Source organism: Petromyzon marinus, chromosome 10 (assembly GCF_048934315.1).
Source record: "Petromyzon marinus isolate PM22_M1 ecotype Great Lakes invasive population chromosome 10, UKy_Petmar_22M1.pri1.0, whole genome shotgun sequence".
Taxonomy (NCBI): domain Eukaryota; kingdom Metazoa; phylum Chordata; class Hyperoartia; order Petromyzontiformes; family Petromyzontidae; genus Petromyzon; species Petromyzon marinus.
The window spans coordinates 340,405-360,487 of NC_133676.1; the positions used below are offsets into that span (position 1 = coordinate 340,405).

General features: G+C 54.5%; 1 protein-coding gene across 1 annotated transcript; it reads left to right on the forward strand.

Annotated features, from left to right (window-relative positions):
* Positions 1–952: 952 nt before the first annotated feature.
* On the forward strand, positions 953–19,725 carry LOC142924183 (dual specificity tyrosine-phosphorylation-regulated kinase 3-like). The gene is made up of 9 exons (XM_076065991.1): positions 953–1,807; positions 5,710–5,764; positions 6,871–6,970; positions 8,614–8,771; positions 10,311–10,447; positions 11,626–11,772; positions 12,785–12,923; positions 17,386–17,467; positions 19,175–19,725. Exons 2-9 carry the CDS (start codon positions 5,762–5,764, stop codon positions 19,723–19,725), a joined length of 1,317 nt encoding a protein of 438 aa, XP_075922106.1. The 5' UTR covers positions 953–1,807; positions 5,710–5,761.
* Positions 19,726–20,083: the final 358 nt, after the last annotated feature.

The following is a 20,083-nucleotide window of genomic DNA, read 5'->3' on the forward strand; positions in this document are numbered from 1 at the left end:
GCTGAGAGCGAAATCAAAGGAATTCCGGTCCTTTCTGAGAAGGCGAGCCGAGGGGAGGGAATTTCAGATATAAGCAGAGACACAACACACACAATTCAGTTCTGCAAGTGGCAGGCTCCGGCAATCTGTCTCTGTAACAGGCACATCGATAGGGAGCTGCATCGGCGCTAACCACTGCACCACCGCTCCCCCAACAGACACACACACAGTGCGCTAACCACAGAGTATGGATTCCTGCAGTCACGAAAGCTTCAAATGAAGATTTAACCTTACCTTGATTATTATTTTTCTATCGACGCGACTCTACCGCTCCCCACACACAGTGCGCTAACCACTGCACCACCGTTCCCCACACACAGCACGCTAACCACTGCACCACCGCTCCGTACACACACAGCGCACTAACCACTCCACTACCGCTCCCCACACATACAGTGCGCTAACCACTGCACTACCGCTCCCCACACACACAGTGCGCTAACCACTACACCACCGTTCCCCACACACACAGCACGCTAACCACTGCACCACCACTCCCAACACACAGCGCACTAACCACTCCACTACTGCTCCCCACACACAGCACGCTAACCACTGCACCACCGCTCCCCACACACAGTGCGCTAACCACTGCACTACCGCTCCCCACACACACACACAGCACGCTAACCACTGCACCACCGCTCCCCACACACAGTGCGCTAACCACTGCACTACCGCTCCCCACACACACAGCGCACTAACCACTGCACCACCTCTCCCACACACACAGCACACTAACCACTGCACCACCACACAGAGACCCACAGACTCACCACAGAGACACACAGACTCACCACACAGACTCACCACACAGATACTCACCACACAGAGACCCACAAACTCACCACAGAGACCCACAAACTCACCACACAGAGACCCACAGACTCACCACACAGAGCCTCACCACACAAAGTTCCACAGACTCACCACACACAAAAACCTACACTCACCACACAGATCCACAAACCACACAGAAACCCACAGACTCGCCACACAGAGACTCACCACACTGAGACCCACAAACTCATCACATAGACCCACAGACTCGCCACACAAACTCACCACAGAGCCATAAACCACACAGAGGCCCACAGAGACCCACAGACTCATCACACTGAGACCCTCACTCATCACACTGAGACCCACAGATTCACCACAGAGACCCACAGACTCACCACACAGAGACTCACCACACAAAGTTCCACAGACTCACCACACACAAAAACCTACTCTCACCACACAGAGATCCACAAACCACACAGAAACCCACAGACTCGCCACACAGAGACTCACCACACTGAGACCCACAAACTCATCACATAGACCCACAGACTCACCACACATAGACCCACAGACTCACCACAGAGATCCACAGACTCGCCACACAGACTCACCACACAGAGACCCATAAACTCACCACACAGAGACCCACAGACTCATCACACTGAGTCCCGTGTAGGCACCTTCAGGCTGCGTCGACCTAGAGGAGGCCCAGATAGGGTTCAGATTTTCCCGCCGCCGCCTCCAATCTCCATAACCCGGAAGTAGACGCGGGGGTGGTGGGTGGTGCCCAGGGGAGGAGCTGTCGGTGGGCGTGGTCGCGTTGTAAGACGTCACTCGACGGGGCGTGGCTGCAATAACGTCTCTTCAGAATTTTAGACGGATGTGAAGGAGGCGGCTGCTGCTGGATCTACGGCTGCTTCATTTTCATCATCGACTTTCGAGCAGGTTCTGTCGAAGCCATCCACTCGAAAATCTTTACGAGGTGAGCTGTGTGTGTCCGTGTTGTGGATTCGTGGTGAGTGTGTGGGTCCGTGTTGTGGGTTCGTGGTGAGTGTATGGGTCCGTGTTGTGGGTTCGTGGTGAGTGTGTGGGTCCGTGTTGTGGGTTCGTGGTGAGTATGTGGGTCCGTGTTGTGGGTTCGTGGTGAGTGTGTGTGTCCGTGTTGTGGTAAGAGTGTGTGGGTCCGTGTTGTGGGTTCGTGGTGAGTGTGTGGATCCATGTTGTGGGTTCGTGGTGAGTGTGTGGGTCCGTGGTGAGTGTGTGGGTCCGTGTTGTGGGTTCGTGGTGAGTGTGTGGGTCCGTGTTGTGGGTTCGTGGTGAATGTATTGGTCTGTGTTGTGGGTTCTTGATGAGTGGGTGGATCCGTGTTGTGGATTCTGGTGAGTGTGGGTTTGTATTGTGGGTTCGTGGTGAGTGTGTGGGTCCATGTTGTGGGTTCGTGGTGAGTGTATGAGTCCGTGTTGTGGGTTCGTGGTGAGTGTGTGGGCCCATGTTACAGGTTCGTGGTGAGTATGTTGGTCTGTGTTGTGGGTTCGTGGTGTGTGGGTCCGTGTTGTGGGTTCGTGGGAAGAGTGTGGGTCCGTGTTGTGGGTTCGTGTTGAGTGTGTGGGTCCGTGTTGTGGGTTCGTGGTGAGTGTGTTGGTCTGTCTTGTGGGTTCGTGGTGAGTGTGTGGGTCCGTGTTGTGGGTTCGTGTTGAGTGTGTGGGTCCGTGTTGTGGGTTCGTGGTGAGTGTGTGGGTCCGTGTTGTGGGTTCGTGGTGAGTGTGTGGGTCCGTGTTGTGGGTTCGTGGTGAGTGTGTGGGTCCATGTTGTGGGTTCGTGGTGAGTGTGTGGGTCCGTGTTGTGGGTTCGTGGTGAGTGTGTGGGTCCGTGTTGTGGGTTCGTGGTGAGTGTGTGGGTCCGTGTTGTGGGTTCGTGGTAAGAGTGTGTGGGTCCGTGTTGTGGGTTCGTGGTCTAGTGTGTGGGTCCGTGTTGTGGGTTCGTGGTGAGTGTGTGGGTCCGTGTTGTGGGTTCGTGGTGAATGTATTGGTCTGTGTTATGGGTTCTTGGTGAGTGGGTGGATCCGTGTTGTGGGTTCTTGGTGAGTGTGGGTTTGTATTGTGGGTTCGTGGTGAGTGTGTGGGTCCGTGTTGTGGGTTCGTGGTGAGTGTATGAGTCCGTGTTGTGGGTTCGTGGTGAGTGTGTGGGCCCATGTTGCAGGTTCGTGGTGAGTATGTTGGTCTGTGTTGTGGGTTCGTGGTGAGTGCGTGGGTCCGTGTTGTGGGTTCGTGGGAAGAGTGTGGGTCTGTATTGCGGGTTCCTGGTGAGTGTGTTGGTCTGTGTTGTGGGTTCGTGGTGAGTGTGTGGGTCCGTGTTGTGGGTTCGTGGTGAGTGCGTGGGTCCGTGTTGTGGGTTCGTGGTGAGTGTGTAGGTCCGTGTTGTGGGTTCGTGTTGAGTGTGTGGGTCCGTGTTGTGGGTTCGTGGGAAGTGTGTGGGTCCATGTTGTGGGTTCGTGGTGAGTGTGTGGGTCCGTGTTGTGGGTTCGTGGTGAGTGTGTGTGTCAGTGTTGCGGGTTCGTGGTGAATGTATTGGTCTGTGTTGTGGGTTTTTGGTGAGTGTGTGGGTCCGTGTTGTGGGTTTTTGGTGAGTGTGGGTTTGTATTGTGGGTTCGTGGTGAGAGTGTGGGTCCGTGTTGTGGGTTCGTGGTGAGTGTGTGGGTCCGTGTTGTGGGTTCGTGGTAAGAGTGTGGGTCCGTATTGCGGGTTCCTGGTGAGTGTGTTGGTCTGTGTTGTGGGTTCGTGGTGAGTGTGTGGGTCCATGTTGTGGGTTCGTGGTGAGTGTGTGGGTCCGTGTTGTGGGTTCGTGGTGAGTGTGGGTCCGTGTTGTGGGTTCGTGGTGAGTGTGTGGGTCCGTGTTGTGGGTTCATGGTGAGTGTGTGGGTCCGTGTTGTGGGTTCGTGGTGAGTGTGTGGGTCCGTGTTGCGGGTTCGTGGTGAATGTATTGGTCTGTGTTGTGGGTTCTTGGTGAGTGTGTGGATCCGTATTGTGGGTTCTTGGTGAGTGTGGGTTTGTATTGTGGGTTTGTATTGTGGGTTCGTGGTGAGAGTGTGGGTCCGTATTGCGGGTTCGTGGTAAGAGTGTGTTTGTCTGTGTTGTGGGTTCTTGGTGAGTGTAAGGGTCCGTGTTGTGGGTTCGTGGTAAGTGTGTGGGTTCGTGTTGTGGGTTCGTGGTGAGTGTGTGGGTCCGTGTTGTGGGTTCGTGGGAAGTGTGTGGGTCCGTGTTGCGGGTTCGTGGTGAGTGTGTGGGTCCGTGTTGTGGGTTCGTCGTGAGTGTGTGGGTCCGTGTTGTGGGCTCGTGGTGAGTGTGTGGGTCCGTGTTGTGGGTTCGTGGTGAGTGTATGAGTCCGTGTTGTGGGTTCGTGGTGAGTGTTTGGGCCCATGTTGCAGGTTCGTGGTGAGTATGTTGGTCTGTGTTGTGGGTTCGTGGTGAGTGCGTGGGTCCGTGTTGTGGGTTTGTGGGAAGAGTGTGGGTCCGTATTGCGGGTTCCTGGTGAGTGTGTTGGTCTGTGTTGTGGGTTCGTGGTGAGTGTGTGGGTCCGTGTTGTGGGTTCGTGGTGAGTGCGTGGGTCCGTGTTGTGGGTTCGTGGTGAGTGTGTGGGTCCGTGTTGTGGGTTCGTGTTGAGTGTGTGGGTCCGTGTTGTGGGTTCGTGGGAAGTGTGTGGGTCCATGTTGTGGGTTCGTGGTGAGTGTGTGGGTCCGTGTTGTGGGTTTGTGGTGAGTGTGTGTGTCCGTGTTGCGGGTTCGTGGTGAATGTATTGGTCTGTGTTGTGGGTTTTTGGTGAGTGTGTGGGTCCGTGTTGTGGGTTCTTGGTGAGTGTGGGTTTGTATTGTGGGTTCGTGGTGAGAGTGTGGGTCCGTGTTGTGGGTTCGTGGTGAGTGTGTGGGTCCGTGTTGTGGGTTCGTGGTAAGAGTGTGGGTCCGTATTGCGGGTTCCTGGTGAGTGTGTTGGTCTGTGTTGTGGGTTCGTCGTGAGTGTGTGGGTCCATGTTGTGGGTTCGTGGTGAGTGTGTGGGTCCGTGTTGTGGGTTCGTGGTGAGTGTGTGGGTCCGTGTTGTGGGTTCGTGGTGAGTGTGTGGGTCCGTGTTGTGGGTTCGTGGTGAATGTATTGGTCTGTGTTGTGGGTTCTTGGTGAGTGTGTGGGTCCATGTTGTGGGTTCGTGGTGAGTGTGTGGGTCCGTGTTGTGGGTTCGTGGTGAGTGTGTGGGTCCGTGTTGTGGGTTCGTGGTGAGTGTGTGGGTCCGTGTTGTGGGTTCGTGGTGAATGTATTGGTCTGTGTTGTGGGTTCTTGGTGAGTGTGTGGATCCGTATTGTGGGTTCTTGGTGAGTGTGGGTTTGTATTGTGGGTTTGTATTGTGGGTTCGTGGTGAGAGTGTGTTTGTCTGTGTTGTGGGTTCTTGGTGAGTGTAAGGGTCCGTGTTGTGGGTTCGTGGTAAGTGTGTGGGTTCGTGTTGTGGGTTCGTGGTGAGTGTGTGGGTCCGTGTTGTGGGTTCGTGGGAAGTGTGTGGGTCCGTGTTGCGGGTTCGTGGTGAGTGTGTGGGTCCGTGTTGTGGGTTCGTCGTGAGTGTGTGGGTCCGTGTTGTGGGCTCGTGGTAAGAGTGTGTTTGTCTGTTTTGTGGGTTCTTGGTGAGTGTGTGGATCCGTGTTGTGGGTTCTTGGTGAATGGGGTTTGTATTGTGGGTTATTGGTGAGGGTGTGAGTCCGTAGTGAGGATGCGGGTTCGTGGTGAGGATGTGAGTTTGTGATGAATGTGTGAGTCCGTGTTGACGATGTGAGTCCACTTGTGATCGCGGTGACCTCGCCCTCCACTGACTCTCTCCTCCGTCCCCCCCCCTCCACTCTCCACGCAGAGACACCGAGATATTTACGGAGCACAACAACGCTACTCTCAGAATTAGCGCCATGGTATGCGTGACCCCTTTTGCTCGACATATGAACCACACCAGGACTTACAAAACACCACCCACACTGATGAACACCCTCACTTACAAACACCACACCAACACCCTCACTGACGAACACCCTCACTGACGAACATCCTCACTTACGAACACCACCCACACCTATGAACACCCACACTTACGAACACCACCCACACTTACAAAGATCCACACTTGCGAACACTACCCACCTACGAACACCCACACTTACGAACACCACCCACACTTACAAAGATCCACACTTATGAACACTACCCACCTACGAACACCCACAATTACAAACACCACCCACACTCATGAACACCCACACTTACAAACACCCACACCTTTGAACACAGTTTTGTTACAGCCTCAAGGGGACCGTTGTCTTTGTGTGTGTGTGTTGACGAGTCTACTGCAACTTTGTCTATGTGTGTGTGTATGTGTGTAGCGATAGTGTAGCGGTTAGCGCGCTGCGCTATGAACCTGGCGACCCGGGTTCGATTCCCGCTCACGGCCAACACCAGTGACGATTATCTGAACCGGTCCCGGGGCTCCCCTAGGTCGACTCAGCCTCAAATGAGTACCTGGTGCGGTGTGTAAACATCGCCACTAGGGAGAAAAAGGCGGTCGGGCGTGGTGCTGGCCACCCACCCCCTCGTGTACCGTTCCGGCCTTCATAGGTGCTCGCTAACAGCACTTGCCCCCTACAGTCTGTTAAGGCTATATGGGGGATCTTTATTTTTTATTTATGTGTATGTGGGGAGCGGTAGTGTAGCAGTTTGCGCACTGCCACGAACCTGGCAACCCGGGTTCGATTCCCGCTTATGGCCAACACCAGTGACGATTATTTGAACCGGTCCTGGGCCTCCCGTAGGTCGACTCAGCCTCAAATGAGTACCTGGTGTGGTGTGTAAACATCGCCACTGTGGAGACAAAGGCGGCCGGGCATGGTGCTGCCCACCTACCCCCTCGTGTGCCATGCTGGGCTTCATAGGGGCTCGCTATAAGCACTTTCCCCAACAGTCTGTTACAAGCTATACGGGGGATCTTTGTCTTTGTACGTGTGTGTGTGTTTATGTGTGTGTGTAGACAAGTCGAGCTGGACCGAGTGGGAGGCAGCCTCCGTCTATCACCACGTGGAGCGCGTTCACCTCCGGCACCGGATTAATCCGCAGCAAATCACCCAAAGGTTAGAGAGAGAGAGAGATGAGCAGGAAAATCATCAAAGTCTAAGAATGATAGCAGCTCAAATAGCAGCAGCTCAACCAAGTGGCCTGATATCATCAAATCATCATCATTGTCATCGCCTGGAAATGCACAGCAGCAGCGAAAAAACACTTTGATAAAAGCGTGACGATGGTGATTCCTCAAAATGTGAAGGGGAACAAATCCACGCAGTGACCACCACGGAGACCCACAGAGACACACATAGAGACCCACAGACACCCAGCCACCCACAGAGACACCCATAGAGACCCTTAGACCCACAGAGACACCTATAGACACATAGAGACTCACAGATATACCCATAGACACATAGAGACACCCATAGAGACCCATAGACACACAGAGATACCCAAAGAGACTCCAAAGACACATAGAGACACCCATAGAGACCCATAAACACACAGATACACCCCACAAAGAACCATAGATCCACAGAGACACCCATAGACACCCACAGAGACCCATACCTTAGCACGGTTAGCTACGTGCAGTGCGAACGAAGTTCATCATCCGTACACGCACCCTGTACCGCTCCGTGGGTCTCTGAGTATCAGTCTCTGTGGGTCTATATGGTTCTATATGAGTATAGGTCTTTGTGGGTCTCTGGTTCTATATGAGTGGCAGTCTCTGTGGGTATCTATGGTTCTATATGAGTATGGGTCTCTGTGGGTCTATGAGGGTCTCTGTGCATCTCTGTGGGGCTCTATGGTTCTATATAAGTATGGGTCTCTGTGGGTCTCTGGTTCTATGTGAATATGGGTCTCAGTGGGTCTCTGAGGGTCTCTGCGTCTCTGTGGAGCTCTATGGGTATCCTTGGGTCTCTATGGTTCTATATGAGTATGGTTCTGTGTGGGTCTCTGTGGGTCTCCATGGTTCTATATGAATATGGGTCTCTGTGGGTCTCTGGTTCTATATGAGTATGGGTCTATGAGGATCTCTATGCATCTCTGTGGGGCTCTATGGTCTATATGAGTGGGTCTCTGTGGGTCTCTGGTTCTATATGAGTATGGGTCTCTGTGGGTCTATGAGGGTCTCTGTGCATCTCTGTGGGGCTCTATGGGTCTCCTTGGGTCTCTATGGTTCTATATGAGTATGGTTCTTTGTGGGTCTCTGAGGATCTCTGTGGTTCTCTATGAGTCTCTATAAGTCTGTATCAGCGTGCACTTAGAGCAAATGGCTCCCACATGGTGATGACGACGATGGTGACGATGATGATGACGGTGATGATGACGACGACGATGACGTTGATGACGATGTTGACGATGATGATGATGATGACGACGATGACGACGATGATGATGACGACGATGATGATGACGACGATGATGATGACGATGATGACGACGATGACAACGATGATGATGACGATGATGATAATGAAGATGACGACGATGATGATGACGATGACGACGATGATGACGATGACGACGATGATGACAATGATAATGATGACGACGACGATGATGACAATGATGATAATGATGATGACGATGATGACGACGATTAGGATGATGATACCAGTCACTTCGGTGGGGGGCTTAACCCGGTGTGTGCGTAAATAAAATTAGTTTATAGTTTAAGTTGTTATTGTTGTCACGTGTGCAGCGATCCTGAGTCTCTTCAAGCCTCACTTGACTGAGCGCCAGAAGCTGGAGCTGACCACCATGCAGGAAGTTTGGTTCTTCACTCTGGACGGGGAAGGAAGCTCACGAGGTGGAGTGAAGAACGGAGAATTTGACGACGACGACAACAACTACATCCTTGTGAGACTCACAGACACACACAAAGACACAGACACAACAACAACAACAACCGCCATTCGCCACTAAGTGGCGGTGACGTCACCACAACGCTTGTGCCAGGCCAGGTGCACCTTGAGGCCACGTGAAGTGTTGAACGCCCGCTGCCAGGAGGTCACGGGGTAGACCCAGGTGCCACGGGACGACTGTCTGAGATGACTGGCTGATGCACCACCTGTGCCCCCTACTGTGCCATCCTGCTGTGCTTTAGCCACCCGGCACTCCGCTCATTGTTGTGACCGTCGCTCCTCCGCCCTCCGTTGTTGTTGGAGGGCGGCTGCCTCCAACTTCCCAGTAGCGTCCTTCACGAGCCTCCTCCACAGAGGCTGATCTTGACACCGCATCCTCCTGTACCACATCACTCCATCTCTTCTCTAGCCCGTGCTGCGCCCGTTTAGCCCCCTTGATCCGGCCGAATAAAATCTGTTTCGGCATGCGTTGGCTGGGCATGCGGGCTACATGACCCATCCAACGCAGCCTTGCCTGCCGGAGGAGCTCACCAATGGGACCTTGCCCAGATCTTTCAAAGATTTGTGAGCTCCTCACACAATCCAGCCTGGTTAAACCCATGATGGATCGTAGGCAGGCTAGCCTAAATGTTTCTAACCGGCGAAGATGTTCCATTTGGGGGGTCCACGTTTCGCAAGTGTAGAGAAGGGAGGGAATGACCGTGGCCGAGAAGACCTGAAGCTTCGTGCGGAGCGACAGACCAGGTAGCTTCCACACAGCGTTACACAACCGATGAAAATATATTGCCGCCCGACTGATTCTGAGTGAGACCTCTGCTGTTAAACTGTAGCCGGTCATAAGCACACTGCCCAGGTATGGGAAACTCTCCACTCTCTCCACAATTGCCCCATCACCGATTGGGAGTTGTGGGGGTGGAGTATCCGATGGTACAAAATACCCAGGCAGGTGCTTAGTTTTGGTGGGGCTGATGGTAAGGCCCCATCTCTTAGTGGCACACTCCAGTCTCAGCAGCAGCGTCTCCAACTCCTCCTCTGAATGAGCAGCTATTACCAAATCATCGGCATACATAACGTGGTTGAGCAATAGGGAGCCATCCGTTGACCGCACCCGGGCATCGATCAGCCTCCCATTATATCTGTACCAAATGGAGATTCCCCCGGTACAGCTATTGAAGGCTTCACGAACTACGTGGTCAAAATAGATGTTAAATAATGTGGGAGCCAGAGGACATCCCTGTCACACCCCAAGGTGTACAGGGAATGGCTCTGACTCCCGGCCACGTAGTTTTACCCGGGCCTGTTCACTATCATGAAGGCCCACACAGAGACACTGATACCCATAAAGCACCACAGATTAGCACGGTTGGCTACGTACAGTGCGAATGAAGTTCAACATACACACATACAGAGACACCCAGACACATAGAGACGCACAGAGACACCCACAGACACCCACAGTGACCCACAGATTAGCACTGTTGGCTACATGTGACCTCCTCGTGACCCCCACCCTGACCTCCCGTGACCCCTGCAGGTCCAGAACGAGCACTTCTACTACCGCTTCCAGCTGGACAGGAAGATTGGGCAGGGTGGGCAGAGCGTGGTGGTGAGGTGTCTGGACCACAAGACTCGGACGATGGTGGCTCTCAAGATCCTCGCCTCGCCCTCCACGTGAGTGGGCCCTGGCGCAGCAGTGCAGTCAACAACAACAATAACACCACCAATAACAAGAACAATAAACAAACACACACTATGGGACTGCTGCTGGCTGTGAACCACAACAACAAACAATGACTGAACATCCTTTACTTGAATCTCCATCGCTCAACCACCACCTCCCCACCACCACCTCCACAGCGACACTCCCACCCCACCACCACCTCCCCACCACCCTCACCACCACCGCCACCACTGGTTGTGTGTTGGAGACGAACCCCACCACAACACTGACAATTGACTTTGACACTTTCCAACACAACAACCGGTTAAGTGCTGAGCAAGTAACGAGCTGGCCAAGCGTTTTGTGTTTAGGTGACAAACCACCTCAACCAATTGGGCGTGTGTCAGTGTGGCGGGTTTAATGACACAACATTTATATTTACGTCATATAACCCAAACTCACCTCTATTGTGGATAATATTGATAGCGACAGACCAACTACGCATTACCCATTACTACTACTCAGTGTTACACACACAGACCCACTACTACTAATCAGTGTTACACACATAGACCCACTACTACTACTCAGTGTTACACACACAGACACATTACTACTACTCACTGTTACACACACAGACCCATTACTACTACTCAGTGTTACACACACAGACCCACTACTACTCAGTGTTACACACACAGACCCACTACTACTACTCAGTGTTACACACATAGACCCACTACTACTACACAGTGTTACACACACAGATCCAATACGACTTCTACTCAGTGTTACACACACAGACCCACTACTACTATTCAGTGTTACACACACAGACCCACTACTACTACACAGTGTTACACACACAGATCCAATACGACTTCTACTCAGTGTTACACACACAGACCCACTACTACTACTCTGTGTTACACACACAGACCCACTACTACTACTCAGTGTTCCACACACAGACCCACTATTACTACTCAGTGTTCCACACACAGACCCACTACTACTACTCAGTGTTCCACACACAGACCCACTGTATATTAAAGTCTAAACTCTCTGTCTCTGTCTGTCTCTCTCTGTCTGTCTCTGTCTTGATCTCTGTTTCTTTATGTCTCTTTCTCTCTATCTGTCTCTCTTTCTTTCTCTCTCTCGTTCTGTGAACTTGCTCACTCGCTCGCAGCTCCAGGGAAGAAAAGCACCAGAGAACGGAGCTGCTAATGTCCATGGAGCTCCAGAGCGACCGTAGCAACGTGGACTACAACGTAGTCAGGGTCCTGGAGACTTTCTACTTTCGAGGCCACAAATGCCTTGTCATGGAGCTGTTGAAGTATGCACACCACCAGCACCACTACCACCACTCACTCACTCATTAACTCACCACCAACATTCACTCACCCACTCACTCGTTCACTCACTCACCCACCACCCACTCACTCACCACCACCACCGACTAACTCACCATCACCACCACCACCACTCACCCACCACCACCACCACTCACCCACTCACTCACTCACCACCACCACTTACCCACTCACTCACTCACCACCACACCACTCACCCTCCACCACCCACCCACCATCACCACCACACCACCCACTCAACCACCCACCATCACCAGCACAACCCCTCACCCAACCACCCACCATAACCACCCACCCACCACCCATCCACCATCACCCACCAGCACCCACCACCACCAAACACCACCACCAAACACCACCACCACCAAACACCACCACCACAACACCACCACCACCCATACAGACCCATAGAGACACCCATACCCATACATTAGTACGGTTGGCTATGTATGGTGCAAAAGAAGTTCTGCATACATTCACACACAGAGACCCACAGACCCCCAGACCCACAGAGACCCATAGAGACCCACAGAGACACCCACACAGACACCCATAGAGACCCACACATTAGCATGCTTGGCTACGTACGGTGTGAATGAATTTCAACATACGCACACAAAGATCAAAGATCCCCCATATAGCCTTAACAGACTGTAGTGGCAAGTGCTGTTAGCGAGCACCTTTAAAGGCCGGCACGGCACACGAGGGGGTGGGTGGCCAACACCACGCGCGGCCGCCTTTGTCTCCCCAGTGGCGATGTTTACACATCGCACCAGGTACTCATTTGAGGCTGAGTCGACCTAGGGTAGACCCAGAACTGGTTCAGATAATCGTCACTGGGTGTTGGCCATGAGCGGGAACCGAGCCCAGTTCGCCAGGTTCGCAGCGCAGCACGCTAACCGCTGATGTCACTGACGTCGTCGCTGACGTCGTCGCTGACGTGACTGACATGGTCGCTGTCTCTCCGCGTGGCAGGGCGAAACTCCATTGCGTGCTCAGACAGATGACGCTGTGGCAAAGTCACGAGGATGCGGTGAGGTCGTACACTAGGGCCATCCTCCACTTCCTGGCCCACACCAAGTCCCGGGGCATCGTACACGGGGACATCAAGCCCGTGAGTGGAGTGCATGCTGTGTAATGGTGTCTGTGTGTGTGGGTGTATATGTGTGTGGGTGTCTGTGTGTGAGTGTGTGTGTGTGGGTGTCTGTGTGTGGGTGTGTCTGTGTGTGTGGGTGAGTACACGGCAAAACAACCCGCTAACTCCTCGCAGTGCCGGATGGGCAACTCTGTCGTGGACAGTGCTGTGGGGGGAGGGCCAATTCCGATTGGCTACTCCCCTCATGGCGTCTGTGACCACCACAGTGGCTAAACGGGGGGCTCTGGATGGGTGCGAGGGGCTGGTAACCCCTCCACCTTCAAAATTTTACCACTAAACCACGACTGAAATATGTAACTAATAAGCTTGTGCCGGAGGCCCCAGGGGGACAGGCATTTTTGACGTCTCCTGGCCAAACTCCAATTGGCGGAGCCAGGAGATTGAATCTCTACACTCGGGGCTCCTCCAGAAACAACGAAAAGCCACTTCGTGTGGCCACGTGGAATGTTCGAACGCTCACTGCGGAGGAGAGGCTGCCACTCCTCTGTCGGGAGCTGGACCGGTACCGCCTGGATCTCTGTGGCATTCAGGAGGTCCGGTGGACCGGTTCTGGCTCCTGCCACCATGAGGGGTGGACAGTCCTCTACTCGGGGCAACAGACTGCCAAACAACAGGATGTGGCTCTTCTTTTGAACAAAAGAATGAAGGGGGCGTGGGAGCGTGGCGGTGAGGTGTGGGAAGCTGTAAGCCCCAGGCTACTTTGGGCTCGCCTTCCCATCAACCGGAGGAGAGGAGTGGTGTTCGTGGTTATTTATGCCCCCTCCGAAGACGAACATCCGTGGAGGGATGCAGGCAAAGCCGATGAGTCAGATGCCTTCTATGACCTCGTGCCACAGGTGCTGGCTAAAGTGGCCCCTCAGGATAGAGTCATCTTGTTGGGTGACTTCAATACCCGAGTTGGTCATGATGCTGGCACCTGGTCTGGAGTGATTGGAGGGCATGGGCCAGATCAGCTCAATAACAACGGTAGGAGGCTGCTAGATTTTTGTGCAGCCCATGGGCTTGTAATTACCAACACGCTGTTCCGGCATCGGCGCATCCACACAACATCATGGATGCATGCCGGGTCCAAGCAAGAACATCTGCTGGACTACATAGTGACGGACCAGCGGATGCGAGCCCATGTCCTTGACACCAGGACCTACCGTGGAGCTGATCTGCCCTCTGACCATCGACTAGTCATCTGTAAGATGCACCTGCCATTCTTCCACTCCGGTGTTGGGTGTACACCCAGGACCCCATTCCAACCTAAAGTGGCCTGGTCTCAGTTATCTGATGAAAGTTGCAAGTGAGAATTTCATCATCGCTTGCGGCTGGGGTTGGCATTGTCCCCCACTCCTCCTGATGTCGAGGGTAAATGGGCGAGGTTTAGGACTGTGACTCATGCAGCTGCAATGGCTGCTTTGGGTACGTGGTCCAGACCTCCCCAGAGACCCTGGCTGACAGAGGAGGTGTTGAGGTTGGTTGAGAAAAAGCGACAGGCCCACTGTCATTGGCTACAGAATCCCACGTCAGAGAATGAGGAGGCTTACCACAGCCTTCGCTCGGAGGTTCGGAGAGCCGTGAGGCGCTGCAATGATGGGTGGTGGTCGCAGGTTGCTGAGGAGATGGAGTCTGCCTCAGTGGCCCGCGATCACAAATCTCTATTTAACTCCATCAAAAAAGTAACCTGCAGCGCCACACCTATTACCATCATTAGGGGAAAAAACGGTGATCCAATCTCTGACCCCCAGGAACAGGTTTGCAGATTTGCTGAGCATTTCTGTGAGGTCCTGGGGGAGGTGGAAATCCATCAGCCAGGAAAACATCGTGGCACAAAGTGGGGATGATCCTGCTGAGGCTGCAGTGCCTCAAATATTGGAAGAAGTCACCCCCTGTGAGTGGCTGGCTGAGGTGCCATCTGTTGAGGAAGTACTGAAGGTGATCCGGAGTCTGAGACCAGGAAAGGCACCGGGTAGAGATGATCTCCCAAGCGAAATGCTGAGGGAGGGTGGCGTTTGTGCACAGACTGCCCTATATGACTTCATAACAACAGTCTGGACCACTGGATGGGTTCCGCAGGATTGGCAGAAGGGGGACCGCAAAAACTGTAACAACTACAGGGGCATCTCACTCCTCAGTGTGCCGGGAAAGGTCCTGGCAAGGATTATTCAACATCGCCTTGCCAGGCACGCTGAGGAGAGGCTTGCGGAGGCCCAATGTGGTTTCAGAAAAGGGCGGTCCTGCACAGATGCCATATTTTCTGTCCGTCTGCTACAGCAGAGGTGTAGGGAATTCCAACAAGACCTACATCTCTGCTTTATTGACCTTGATCTTCGTGCTTTTGGAGTCCCTGACCCTCTGCTCACGATCATTAAGGACCTTCATGATGGTGAGCCGGCCCGGGTAAAACTACGTGGCCGGGAGTCAGAGCCATTACCTGTACACCTTGGGGTGCGACAGGGATGTCCTCTGGCTCCCACATTATTTAACATCAATTTTGACTACGTAGTTCGTTAAGCCTTCAATAGCTGTACCGGGGGAATCTCCATTTGGTACAGATATAATGAGGGGCTGATCGATGCCCGGGTGCGGTCAAGGGATGGCTCCCTATTGCTCAACCACGTTATGTATGCCGATGATTTGGTAATAGCTGCTCATTCAGAGGAGGAGTTGGAGACGCTGCTGCTGAGACTGGAGTGTGCCACTAAGAGATGGGGCCTTACCATCAGCCCCACCAAAACTAAGCACCTGCCTGGGTATTTTGTACCATTGGACACTCCACCCCCACAACTCTCAATCGGTGATTGGGCAGTTGTGGAGAGAGTGGAGAGTTTCCCATACCTGGGCAGTGTGCTAATGACCGGCTCCAGTTTAACAGCAGAGGTCTCACTCCGAATCAGTCGAGTGGCAATATCTTTTCATCGGTTGCGTAACGCTGTGTGGAAGCTACCTGGTCTGTCGCTCCGCACTAAGCTTCAGGTCTTCTCGGCCATGGTTATTCCCTCCCTTCTCTACGCTTGCGAAACGTGGACCCCCCTAATGGAACATCTTTGCCGGTTAGAAACATATAGGCTAGCCTGCCTACGATCCATCCTGGGTTTAACCTGGCTGGATTGTGTGAGGAGCTAACAAATCTTTGAAAGATCTGGGCACGGTTCCATCGGTGAGCTCCTCCGGCAGGCAAGGCTGCGTTGGCTGGGTCATGTAGCCTGCATGCCCAGCCACCGCCTGCCGAAACAGCTTTTGTTCGGCCGGATCTAGGGAGCTAAATGGGCGCGGCACGGGCTAGAGAAGAGATGGAGTGATGTGGCACAGAAGGACGTGGAGCTAAGTGGACTTGCCGATGACTGGTACCAGTGGTGTCAAGATCGGCCTCTGTGGAAGAGGCTCGTGAAGGACGCTGCTGGGCAGTTGGAGGCAGTTGCCCTCCAACAACAACGGAGGAAGGAGGAGCGACGCTCACAATAACGAGCGGAGCACCGGGTGGCTAAAGCACAGAAGGTTGGCACAGTAGGGGGCACAGGTGGTGCATCAGCCAGTCATCTGAGTCAGTCGACCCGTGGCACTTGGGTCTGCCCCGTGACCTCCTGCCAGCGGGCGTTCGACACTTCACGTAGCCTCAAGGTGCACATGGCCTGGCACAAGCGTCGTGGTGACGTCACCGCCACTTAGTGGCGAATGGCGGTTGTTGTACTCGCTGGGGTGCTGGTGCTCGCTCTGCAGATGTAAATGCCACTGATTATTCATGTTCTGCAGATGTAGATGTCACTGGTGTTCTTCATGTTCTGCAGATGTAGATACCACTGGTTCTTCACGTTCTGCAAATGTAGATGCCACTATGTCTTAACGTCCTGTAGATGTAGATGGCACTGGTTTTTCACGTCCTTTAGATGTAGATGCCACTGGTTTTTCAAGTTCTGCAGATGCAGATGCCACTCGTTCTTCATGTTCTGCAGATGTAGATGCAAATAGTTCCTCATGTTCTGCGGATGTAGATGCCACTGGTTCTTCACGTTCTGCAGATGTAGATGCCACTGGCTCTTCACGTTCTGCAGATGTAGATACCACTGGTTCTTCACGTTCTATAGATGTAGATGCCACTGGTTCCTCACGTTCTGTAAATATAGATGCCACTGTTCCGTCACGTTATGTAGATGAAGATGTCACTGGTTCTTCATGCTCTGTAGATCCCACTGGTTCTTCACGTTCTGTAGGTGCCACAGGTTGTTCATGTTCTGTTGATGTAGATGCCACAGGTTCTTCACGTTCTGCAGATGTAGATGTCACTGTTTTTTTTGCGCATATCTCTGAAACTTCGTAAGTTGAACGTCTGTGAGCGGAGGCAGTCCCCCTGCACAGACGCTCGGTCGTAAACGACGCTCACCGCCTTGACCATGCTGGGTGTGAATTCCCTCCCTGCGGCTCACTCCCCATCCAGAGCAACGTTCTGTTGGCGAACATCGCGGATGGCATCGTCAGGGTCAGGAACTTCGCCTCAAGCTTCTTTGTGGATGGCAAAAGTGAGTGGAGACACCCACACACACCCACCCATCCACCCACTGACACCCCCACACACCCATCTACCCACCCATCCACCCACCTACACATCCATTCGCCATAAACCCATCCATTCCCCCACCCATCAAGCCACCCACCGACCCCCCCATCAATCCACCCACCCATCCACCCACCCACTGACCCATCCACCCACCCACCCATCCATCCACCCACCCATCCACCCACCCAGCCACCCACCTACCCATTCACCCACCCAGCCACTGACCCATCCACCAACCCACTCACCCACCCATCCATATATCCATCCATACACCTACCCACCCACCCAGCCATCCACCCATCCAGCCATCCACCCATCCATCTACCCACCCAGCCACCCACTCACCCACCCACCCATCCACCCACCCACCCACCCATCCACCCACTAGCCCATCCACCCACCCGCTCACCCACCCACCCACACATCCATTCACCCATCCACCCATCAACCCATCAACCCATCAACCCACCGACCCATCCACCCACCCACCCACCCACTCTCCCACCCACCCATCCATCTATCCATCCATCTATCCATCCATGCACCCACCCACACAGCCATTCACCCACCCATCCATCCACCCACCCAGTCATCCAGACACCCACCCACCCAGCCATCCAGCCACCAACTCACCCGCCCACTCACCGAGCGATCCACGCACCCACCCAGCGAGCCATCCACCCACTCACCCACCCACCCACTGATTCAGCTACCCAGCCACCCACTCACCCAGCCACCCACTCACCCACCCACCCACTCACCCACCCACCCATCCATCTATCCATACATCCACCCACCCAGCCATCCACCCACCCACCCAGCCATCCATCTACCCACCCATCCACCCCTCCACCCAGCCATCCAGCCACCCACTCACCCAACCACCCACCTGGCCATCCACCCACCCACTCATCCATCCAGCGACCTACTCACCCATCCACCCAGCCAGCCATCCACCCACTCACCCACCCACCCACTCACCCAGCCAGCCAGCCAGCCATCCACCCACTTACCCACCCACCCACTCACCCAACCAGCCAGGTAGCCATCCACCCACCCACTCACCCACGCGCCCATCCACCCACCCATCCACCCACCCACCCACCGACCCCCCCCATCCAGCGACCCACCCACACACCCATCCACCCATACACCCATCCACCCATACACCCACTCAACCACCCATCCATCTATCTACCCACCCACCTAGCCATCCACCCACCCAGCCATCAAGCCACCCACCCACCCACCCAGCCGGATATCCACCCACTCACAAACCCACTCACCCACCCAGCCATCCACCCACCCGCCCAGCCACTGACCCACCCACCCATCCATCTATGCACCCACCCACCCACCGACCCATCCAGCCACCGACCCATCCAGCCACCTACCCACTCACCCACTGACCTGCCCATCCAGTCACCCACCCATGAATCCACCCACCCACCCACTCACCCACCCACCCACCCACCCACCCACTCACCCATCCATGTATCCATCCACCCACCCACTCACCCGCCTAACCATCCACCCCCCACCCACCCAGCCACTGCCCCAGCCACCCAACCCAGCCACCCAACCCAGCCACCCAACCCACCCACCCACCTACACACACGTACCTAGTCTACAATCTTCATCATCATCGCTGCTGTTGTCGTCTGAACAGCCTCGCACGTGGGAGGAACCCTCGCCTACGTGGCCCCCGAGGTGCTTCTCGGCTACCCGGCGACCTGCGCTGTGGACACATGGTCGCTGGGCTGCACCGTCGCCAAGCTGGCCACCGACAGGGAACTCTTCCTCTCGTTCAGCCGCGACGACCACCTGGCATGCTGCATCGAGGTGACTGGGGAGCCTCCCTGGGGGGCCTCGAGCGACGACCTGGCCCACAGCCAGCCAGTCACCCAGCCAGTCACTCAGTCACCCAACCCTGTCAGCCAGTCACCCAACCAGCCACCCAACCACCCACCCACTCACCTACCCACCCACCTACCTACGCATCCTCTCACTCACCTACACATTTACCCACCCACCCATCTACCTACTTACCCGCACACTCACCCACCTACTTACCCAGCCACCCACCTACCTACACACCCACGTAACCACCCACTCACCCACCTACCTACCTACCCACCCACTCACTCATCCACCTACCCACCCACTCGCCCACCCCCTCACCCACCCACCTACCCCCTCACCCACCCACCTACTCACTGACTCACCCACCTACCCACCCAGTAACCCTCCCACCTACACACCCACTGACCTATCCACCCATCCACTCACCCACTCACCCACTCACCCATCCACTCACCCACTCACCCACTCACCCACCCACTTACCCACCGACCTACCCACCCATTCACCCACTCACCTACCTACCCACTCACCCACCCACCTACCTATCCACTAACCCACCCACTCACCCTCCCCCCACCCACCTACTCACCCATGATGCTAGATGCGCTGAGCAACAACGATAATGTCACGTTCAGGTCTTTCGTCGTACAGCCAATGAAAAACAGCCACGTAGCTCAGTGGGGCCTTCCCTGGTGAAATCATAATAGTTCAGTTT

Coding starts and splice junctions, on each gene's coding strand:
- LOC142924183 (XM_076065991.1), top strand. Junction 10,448..11,625: donor ATCCTCGCCTCGCCCTCCAC/GTGAGTGGGCCC, acceptor ACTCGCTCGCAG/CTCCAGGGAAGAAAAGCACC. Junction 17,468..19,174: donor CTTCTTTGTGGATGGCAAAA/GTGAGTGGAGAC, acceptor TCGTCTGAACAG/CCTCGCACGTGGGAGGAACC.